This window comes from Notolepis coatsorum, assembly GCF_963971535.1.
Source record: "Notolepis coatsorum genome assembly, chromosome: 5".
NCBI lineage: Eukaryota > Metazoa > Chordata > Actinopteri > Aulopiformes > Paralepididae > Notolepis > Notolepis coatsorum.
Genome location: NC_140169.1, coordinates 2,588,953 through 2,598,892, shown reverse-complemented (window position 1 = coordinate 2,598,892; position 9,940 = coordinate 2,588,953). Strand labels below are relative to the sequence as shown.

The window sequence follows — 9,940 nt, the reverse complement described above, 5'->3', positions numbered from 1 at the left end:
ACTCTTTTCTTTCTGGACTCTTTTTGTATCACAAACAGTACTGTAATTGCAAATCTGTATGTCATAAATGTATAGATGGAGCAGTACTGTCTATCTGTATGTCATGTATGTCATATATGTTACGATGAATTGAAAATGGGGGACCCTGATGTAAACAAGACGAAAGTCTTTCTCTGGTCTGCATCCCCTTAACAATTGTATGTATTGAGCTGTACTGTACTGTACCCATTCTGCAATCTGTTAATAAAGTTTTCATTCATTCATTCATTCATTCATTCATTCATTCATTCATTACTGGTTACAAGGTAGGAGTAGACTCATCTTCAGTCCACTAATGGTTATTACTGGTTACAAGGTAGGAGTAGACACATCTTCAGTCCACTAATGGTTATTACTGGTTACAAGGTAGGAGTAGACTCATCTTCAGTCCACTAATGGTTATTACTGGTTACAAGGTAGGAGTAGACACATCTTCAGTCCACTAATGGTTATTACTGGTTACAAGGTAGGAGTAGACACATCTTCAGTCCACTAATGGTTATTACTGGTTACAAGGTAGGAGTAGACTCATCTTCAGTCCACTAATGGTTATTACTGGTTACAAGGTAGGAGTAGACTCATCTTCAGTCCACTAATGGTTATTACTGGTTACAAGGTAGGAGTAGACTCATCTTCAGTCCACTAATGGTTATTACTGGTTACAAGGTAGGAGTAGACACATCTTCAGTCCACTAATGGTTATTACTGGTTACAAGGTAGGAGTAGACACATCTTCAGTCCACTAATGGTTATTACTGGTTACAAGGTAGGAGTAGACTCATCTTCAGTCCACTAATGGTTATTACTGGTTACAAGGTAGGAGTAGACACATCTTCAGTCCACTAATGGTTATTACTGGTTACAAGGTAGGAGTAGACACATCTTCAGTCCACTAATGGTTATTACTGGTTACAAGGTAGGAGTAGACTCATCTTCAGTCCACTAATGGTTATTACTGGTTACAAGGTAGGAGTAGACTCATCTTCAGTCCACTAATGGTTATTACTGGTTACAAGGTAGGAGTAGACACATCTTCAGTCCACTAATGGTTATTACTGGTTACAAGGTTATGATATAAAGAAATGTATGTATTATTATTATTATTATTATTATTATTATTATTATTATTATTATTATTATTATTATTATTATTATTATTATTATTATTATTTAAATATATAGTATATATCTTTTGGGGCATCAGATAATGGTTTGAGTTCCAGGGCTGAGAAGGAATGATATTAGTAACATTGTTAACACTGTGCTACATTACAGAGAAATACAAAACCGTAATAATGAGCCTTTAAAATATACATTTTACAAGCGCATGCATGAAGCGAGCTGCCTGTTAACAACAGTCATGTTTGAGGTTGAATGATAGGCCAATGTTTGCCTGCAGAGTTTGCATGTCACCTTCTTTGGATTTCCTGTCCGATAGTAGTAGTAGTAACTAACTAATAACTATCTAGTAACTAACTAATAACTATCTTATAACATCTAATAAATGTCTAATAACCATAGGGACCAGCTGTGTAATCGCCCATGTCTGTATTTTCCTGTGTCCCTTCGTTTCAAATGAAAAGCCTTGCAGCGACCAATGGAAATGTGGTCTAAGACTCTTGTCGTTGTCTAACGTTTGGTCGACTATTAGGGGGCAGCCCTGGTCTCTATTAGGGGGCAGCCCTGGTCTCTATTAGGGGGCAGCCCTGGTCTCTATTAGGGGGCAGCCCTGCTCTCCTCTATTAGGGGGCAGCCCTGCTCTCTATTAGGGGGCAGCCCTGGTCTCTATTAGGGGGCAGCCCTGGTCTCTATTAGGGGGCAGCCCTGCTCTCTATTAGGGGGCAGCCCTGGTCTCTATTAGGGGGCAGCCCTGGTCTCTATTAGGGGGCAGCCCTGCTCTCCTCTATTAGGGGGCAGCCCTGCTCTCCTCTATTAGGGGGCAGCCCTGCTCTCCTCTATTAGGGGGCAGCCCTGCTCTCCTCTATTAGGGGGCAGCCCTGCTCTCCTCTATTAGGGGGCAGCCCTGCTCTCCTCTATTAGGGGGCAGCCCTGGTCTCTATTAGGGGGCAGCCCTGCTCTCCTCTATTAGGGGGCAGCCCTGCTCTCCTCTATTAGGGGGCAGCCCTGCTCTCCTCTATTAGGGGGCAGCCCTGCTCTCCTCTATTAAGGGGCAGCCCTGCTCTCCTCTATTAGGGGGCAGCCCTGGTCTCTATTAGGGGGCAGCCCTGCTCTCCTCTATTAGGGGGCAGCCACATGGAATCATACAATCAGAGTTTCTTCATTACACAATCGTAAATAACATTCCATGGACAAAAGGATCAGGAAGAAGAATAAATCTTATAGTTACCTGCCCCTTATTCCTAAACTAAAAAAGTATTTTCTTAATGGTCGGCTTACAACCTAATTTATACAAATAATAATTTATACCATTATACAGAAACTCACAATCCACAGTTAAACAAAGAAAAAATTAAATAATAATAATAATAATAATAATAATAATAATAATAATAATAATAATAATAATAATAATAATAATAATAATAATAATAATAATAATAATAAAGAATAAAAGAAAGAGAGAAAAAAAAGAAAAGAAAAGATCTCACTATTCATATCACATTTGATTTTCATACTGACTAAATATTTATTTTTTATAATTTTTTTGAATTGATAAACACTATTACTTCCCTTAAGCTCGCTATGGAGAGAATTCCACAACTTTACACCAATAACTGATGGACACATCTGTTTAAGTGTGGTACGTGCAAACTGATGTTTAAAATTGTATTTTCTCCTACTAAACTTACTTTCTAAATGAAAAAGATTTTGTAGTTTTTCTGGCAGTGTATTATTTCTTGCTCTAAACATAATTAACATTGTTTGAAACTTAACCATGTCTTCAAGTTTAATTATTCTAGATTTAATAAATAATGTATTTGTGTGTTCTCGATAACTTACTTTATGTGTGATTCTTATGGCCCTCTTCTGTAGTATATATAATGGTTTTATATTGGTCCTATACGTATTCCCCCACACTTCAATACAATAACTGATATAAGGTGAGATGAGTGAACAGTAGTGTTCTCATTGCCTCATACTCTAACACATCCTTTACTTTATTCATAACAAAAATACTCTTGGACATCTTTTTTTTAACGTGTGCTATGTGCGATTTCCATGTTAATTTATCATCCATAATCACACCAAGAAAACGAAATTCATTAACTCTCTCTATATCAACTCCATCTATTGTCAGTACTATATTTTCATCTAGTTTTCGATTGCCAAAAATCATAAATTTCTTTTTTTTTAGATTCAGTGATAGCTTATTTACATCAAACCATTTCTTTAGCTTTGTCATTTCATACACAATATATTCTGCTAGTTCCTTTAAATTATTTCCAGAGCAAAAAAAATTGGTATCATCAGCAAACAAGACAAACTGTAATAGTTTTGAAACATCACAAATAATATAAAAAAGAGTTTGGGCCCCAAAACCGAACCTTGCGGTACCCCACATTCAATTTTCATGAGCTCAGATTTGACATCTGCCAACTGCACATATTGTTGCCTATTGTGGAGATAACTACTCAACCATTCTAGAACCATTCCTCTCACACCATATGTGCGTAATTTAGAAATTAGAATATTATGATCTAAGGTATCAAATGCCTTTTTTAAATCAATAAACACCCCTATTGTTAATTTCCTTTTATCTGTTGCTGTTATTTCTTCAATAATATTCATTAAGGCAGTCGCTGTTGATCTGTTTTGCCTAAAGCCATACTGGCTTTCGCTCAGCAGTTTGTTCTTTTCCACAAAGCCATCTAACTCACATAAAACATGTCCAATCTAAACTCTCACGAAGCATTTCAGTCATGAGTAAAGTAAAGCACTTCCTGGATAGAAAATCACTCTACATTCTCTACTGTTCACTAGTTTTACCATATTTAAATTACTGTGCTGAAGTCTGGGGAAACAATTATAAGTCTACACTACAACCACTTTTTATACTCCAAAAAAGGGCCATAAGGATAGTTCACATTGCAGGTTATCGTGATCACACTAACATATTGTTTCTGGAGTCAAAGACATTGAAGTTAAATGATCTTGTGGAATTTAAAACGGCACACTTAATGTATAAAGCAAAAAGTCATGCACTTCCAAGAAACATTCAAGAATTGTTCTTTGATAGGGAGGGGGGTTATAATCTGAGGGGAGAACACAATTTAAAGGTGCTAAACGTACGCACTAACATGAGAAAACACTGCATCTCAATATGTGGAGTGAAACTGTGGAACAGTCTTAATGTGGTGTTAAAGCAATGTCCAAACATGAGACAATTCAAACTGATGTATAAGGAAATTATGTTCACAAGGTACAGGGATGAAGAAGGGACTTGATATTCACAGGTGTTTACATTTTTATTTTGTTTCTATTTTATTTTATTTTATACATATATAGTTTTTGTTTTTGTTTTGCATATATATATATATATATATTTTTTTTTTTTCTTTTCTTTTCTTTTTTATGTTTAAAATAGTACACTCATTTGAGTAGTGGAAAAGGGGTAGGATTAAATAAGTGTATACTTCTTCCTACTCCTTTTCGAACATGCAGATTGAGTTGTTTTTCTTTTTTGTTATTGTTTGTTGTATTCATTGCATGTTCGAAATAAAGACTTCAAATCAAATCAAACTTATGCGAAAACAGTTTTTCAAGCACTTTCGAGAACTGTGATAGCAATGACACTGGTCTATAGTTAGTGAAGCTGTGCTTATCTCCTACTTTGTAAAGTGGGATCACTTTTGCTACCTTCATCCTGTCTGGAAAAATACCTGTCTGAAAAGAAATATTACAAATATAACAGAGGTTTGATCATACAATCAATTGTCTTCACTATAATCATATCTATCCCATCACTGTCAATGGATGTCTTATTCTTTGACTTTGATACAATGGACATGATTTCTGCTTCACTGACATTTCCCAAAAACATAGACTGCAGTACTTTACTATCTCCTCTCCATCCTTCCTGTAATGGTTCATCATGTTTTTGAATGGCATCTGCCAGATTTGGCCCCACATTTACAAAAAAATAGTTGAATTCATTAACCACCTCATTCATGTTTTTTATTGTCTTACTATTACTAATGAAATGGCTAGGCATTTTTATGGACGCTGATTTATTTTCCATTACCTTATTTAGAATGTCCCATGTGCCCTTTATATTATTTTTATTTTCGCCTAACAATCTATTGTAGTAATCTTTCTTAGCCCTTCTCATAATTAATACTAACTTATTCTTATACACTTTGTATTTAGTTTCAGCATTTTTTTTTCCTACATTTGATAAAATCTCTATATAGTTTGTTTTTCTTTTTACATGCATTCTCTAACCCCCTCGTTATCCATGGTTTTCTATTGTCATTACTTTTTTTTATTAGGGGGCAGCCCTGCTCTCCTCTATTAGGGGGCAGCCCTGGTCTCTATTAGGGGACAGCCCTGCTCTCCTCTATTAGGGGGCAGCCCTGGTCTCTATTAGGGGGCAGCCCTGCTCTCTTCTATTAGGGGGCAGCCCTGCTCTCTATTAGGGGGCAGCCCTGGTCTCTATTAGGGGGCAGCCCTGCTCTCTTCTATTAGGGGGCAGCCCTGCTCTCTATTAGGGGGCAGCCCTGGTCTCTATTAGGGGGCAGCCCTGGTCTCCTCTATTAGGGGGCACCCCTGCTCTCTATTAGGGGGCAGCCCTGCTCTCCTCTATTAGGGGGCAGCCCTGGTCTCTATTAGGGGGCAGCCCTGGTCTTTATTAGGGGGCAGCCCTGGTCTCCTTTATTAGGGGGCAGCCCTGCTCTCTATTATGGGGCAGCCCTGCTCTCCTCTATTAGGGGACAGCCCTAGTCTCTATTAGGGGGCAGCCCTGCTCTCTATTAGGGGGCAGCCCTGCTCTCTATTAGGGGGCAGCCCTGGTCTCCTTTATTAGGGGCAGCCCTGGTCTCCTTTATTAGGGGGCAGCCCTGCTCTCTATTAGGGGGCAGCCCTGCTCTCTATTAGGGGGCAGCCCTGCTCTCTATTAGGGGGCAGCCCTGGTCTCCTTTATTAGGGGGCAGCCCTGGTCTCCTTTATTAGGGGGCAGCCCTGCTCTCTATTAGGGGGCAGCCCTGCTCTCTATTAGGGGGCAGCCCTGGTCTCCTCTATTAGGGGGCAGCCCTGCTCTCTATTATGGGGCAGCCCTGCTCTCCTCTATTAGGGGGCAGCCCTAGTCTCTATTAGGGGGCAGCCCTGCTCTCTATTAGGGGGCAGCCCTGCTCTCTATTAGGGGGCAGCCCTGGTCTCTATTAGGGGGCAGCCCTGGTCTCCTTTATTAGGGGCAGCCCTGGTCTCCTTTATTAGGGGGCAGCCCTGCTCTCTATTAGGGGGCAGCCCTGGTCTCTATTAGGGGGCAGCCCTGCTCTCTATTAGGGGGCAGCCCTGGTCTCCTTTATTAGGGGGCAGCCCTGGTCTCCTTTATTAGGGGGCAGCCCTGCTCTCTATTAGGGGGCAGCCCTGCTCTCTATTAGGGGGCAGCCCTGGTCTCTATTAGGGGGCAGCCCTGCTCTCTATTAGGGGGCAGCCCTGGTCTCCTTTATTAGGGGCAGCCCTGGTCTCCTTTATTAGGGGGCAGCCCTGCTCTCTATTAGGGGGCAGCCCTGGTCTCTATTAGGGGGCAGCCCTGCTCTCTATTAGGGGGCAGCCCTGGTCTCCTTTATTAGGGGGCAGCCCTGGTCTCTATTAGGGGGCAGCCCTGCTCTCCTCTATTAGGGGGCAGCCCTGCTCTCTATTAGGGGGCAGCCCTGCTCTCCTCTATTAGGGGGCAGCCCTGGTCTCCTCACAGTCTAGTGTGCGGCTTCCTTTTCAATTAGTCTTATGTTTGTAATTTAATTGTGTGTGTGTGTGTGTGTGTGTGTGTGTGTGTGCGTGCGTTCGTTCGTTCGTTCCCAGGAACGAGAGTTGATGATGCCAAAGCATTGATCGCTGCCAGCCCACTGAAGATCCTGGCCTGTGATGATCTCGACGAAGCTGCCAAAATGGTACATAATGATCCACAGACACACATACTGTACACACACACACACAGTACGTATATATATATACAGTATTAGTATTAAATTACGTTTACATGGCGTCACATGCAATCCTTTAATCAGTGACCAGTTGTCATGGTAACTAAGGACTCTGGCAGGAATGACTGGATGTGTAGAAGCTGGTCTAAGTGGAAGAAGTGTCCTCTTTGACCAGATTAAGCATGCTGTGTTTACCAGTGTCTGCAAATATGAAAGAAAAACAATATGTATGACAGATTCTTAGATATTTTGATAGTTTAGTATTGATATGATGGTTAGCTAATGACTGTCATCCTAATCACATTACTCTCCATCTCTTTAATCATTGATATCTCGCTCTCTTGCCCTCTCTCGCTCTTGCTTTCTCTCTCTCTCCCTTCTCTTGCTCTCTTTCTCTCTGCCCTCTTTCTCTCCTATTTCTCTCTATCCTCTCTCTTCTCTTTCTCTCTCTTTCTCTCTCCCTCTCTCTTCTCTCTCCCTCTCCTCTCTTTCTCTCTCTTTCTCTCTCTCTCCCTCTCTTCTCTCTCCCTCTCCTCTCTTTATCTCTCTCTCTCTCTTTCTCTCTCCCTCCTCTCTTTCTCTCACCCTCTCTCTTCTCTCTCCCTCTCCTCTCTTTCTCTCTCTCTCTCTCCCTCTCTTCTCTCTCCCTCTCTTTATCTCTCTTTCTCTCTCCCTCTCTTTCTCTCTCCCTCTCTTTATCTCTCTGTCTCTTCTCTCTCCCTCTCCTCTCTCTCTCTCTCTCTCTCTCTCTCTCTCTCTCTCTCTCTCTCTCTCTCTCTCTCTCTCTCTCTCTGTCTCTGTCTCTGTCTCTGTCTCTGTCTCTGTCTCTGTCTCTGTCTCTGTCTCTGTCTCTGTCTCTCCCTCTCCTCTCTTTCTCTCTCCCTCTCTGTCTCTCTCCCTCTCTCTGCAGGTTGTAAAGCTTTCTGAAATTGTGTCCCTGGCTAAGGAGGCCCAAGTGGACATCACCTTTCAGCTCCCCATCTAAGATGCCCCCTCACATCCAACTACTGGACACTCACACAGCCCCCCCACCCCCTGAAATCACCTCCTCACATCCAACTACTGGACACTCACACAGCCCCCCCCCACCCCCCAATAATACATCAAGATAGGCCTCCTCAACGGAGAGAAAAGCTTTTAATAGCGTAGCACATACTGACTGCTCTCCTAGTCCTCTCTCCCCTCTCTTCTCTCTCTCTCTCTCTTTGTGTGGCATGGTGGCGAGGCTGTCTGTAATCAAGTACATAATTACATAATTTGTACCTGCGCTCTCAAACTCAACACTAGTCCGCCAGTATTATATATTATTATTTGCTTTTTTTTTTGCTGGTTGAACCCCTCCTCAACTCTGCAGACACCCACCCCCCTTCCCACTGCTCTTTTTTTACTTTCTTCTTCTCCTACTGGTGCTGAGAGGAGAGCTGCAGGCTGGATGGTAGTCAGTCTTTCCATTTCTCAAACACTTCTGGTCTCTTGTTGCATTCTCTCCTCACTCATTATTATTTATTCATTTTTCTAAGCTGCTGTGGTGTGTGTGCTTTGCCTCCCGTGTGTGTGTGTGTGTGTGTGTATAACTTGCTGCTAATCACACAAAAAAAACATGATGTTCTCATGCAATTCGGGGAAAGTCTGAACTTCGTTGTTAGAACCATAACTAAATTCCTTTTTAAAACGGAGGCAAGCTGTGGACTCTTAAACTTTTCTTGTATGATTGCACGCAAGTTTGAAAACAAATTACTTAATGGACACAGATCCAGGATCAGCTATAACCTCCCCAGTACTAGTGTTAGGGAAAATCCCAACACGGACTCACCCCCCCCCCCCCCCCCCCCCAATATTCTCCTTTATTAAGAATCTGCTTTCTCTCTCAATTTTTTTTATTTTATTTCTTTTTACCGTGGCAACTGAGACATAATTGAGACCAGTGGTTGCAAATAGTCAACTTGGAGCTATTTTCCCCCTAAACCTTGAGGTTGTATCAAACGTGATGGTGGGAAACGCAACCATTGTCCAGATAATTCAGGCTCTGCCATCAGTCTGCCATCATGCCACGTTGCAGTCCGTTTGTCTTCATTCAGACAGTAGAGCCAGAAACTCAGCTTCATGACAGTAGCGGTGTGGGGGGGTGTCTTCAACTGAACTGTAAAACGAGTTTCAAGTTTGTTCATGTTTCAAAACGATTGTAGTTGTATTTCTCTCTCACTCCTGTAGCCCTTTGAACATGAAATCCACATTGTGAGTTGTAAGTCATTTATTATATCTTGTAAATAACCAAAACGGATCTCTTTCTGTAAAATATTTATGCTCCTCTCTCGGGAGTACGACGCAGGAAAGAAAGACAGAAATGGAATAAATTCAGAGAACGTGTTCTGTGTGGTTTGTCTTTTATTTTGTTTTATAATGTGACAATCCTGTACGCTCATTATGGTTGGTCTATATCACACAGTCCGGGGGCATGGTTTTACATTTGTTTAATTTGTAGGTAGTGGGAGTTGTCAGGGTTAAGATAAGGGATAGCTGTAGTGGTCAGGGTTAAGATAAGTGATAGTTGTAGGGAGTGGTCAGGGTTAAGCTGACATATAGTTGTAGTGGCCAGGGTTAAGATGAGGGATAGTTGTAGTGGTCAGGGTTAAGATGAGGGATAGTTGTAGTGGTCAGGGTTAAGATGCGGGATAGTTGTAGTGGTCAGGGTTAAGCTGAGGGATAGTTGTAGTGGTCAGGGTTAAGATGAGGGATAGTTGTAGTGGTCAGGGTTAAGCTGAGGGATAGTTGTAGTGGTCAGGGTTAAGATGAGGGAT

General features: G+C 41.7%; 1 protein-coding gene across 1 annotated transcript in view; it reads left to right on the top strand.

The window, feature by feature from the left end:
• The window catches only part of sucla2 (succinate-CoA ligase ADP-forming subunit beta), a 65,617-nt gene extending 56,108 nt beyond the window's left edge, over positions 1-9,509 (top strand). Inside the window, exons 6-7 of the mRNA XM_084315316.1 lie at positions 7,017-7,109; positions 8,053-9,509. Coding sequence (XP_084171442.1) covers positions 7,017-7,109; positions 8,053-8,127 — 168 coding nt within the window. The 3' untranslated portion in view covers positions 8,128-9,509. The remainder of the gene's footprint in view (positions 1-7,016; positions 7,110-8,052) is intronic.
• Positions 9,510-9,940: the final 431 nt, after the last annotated feature.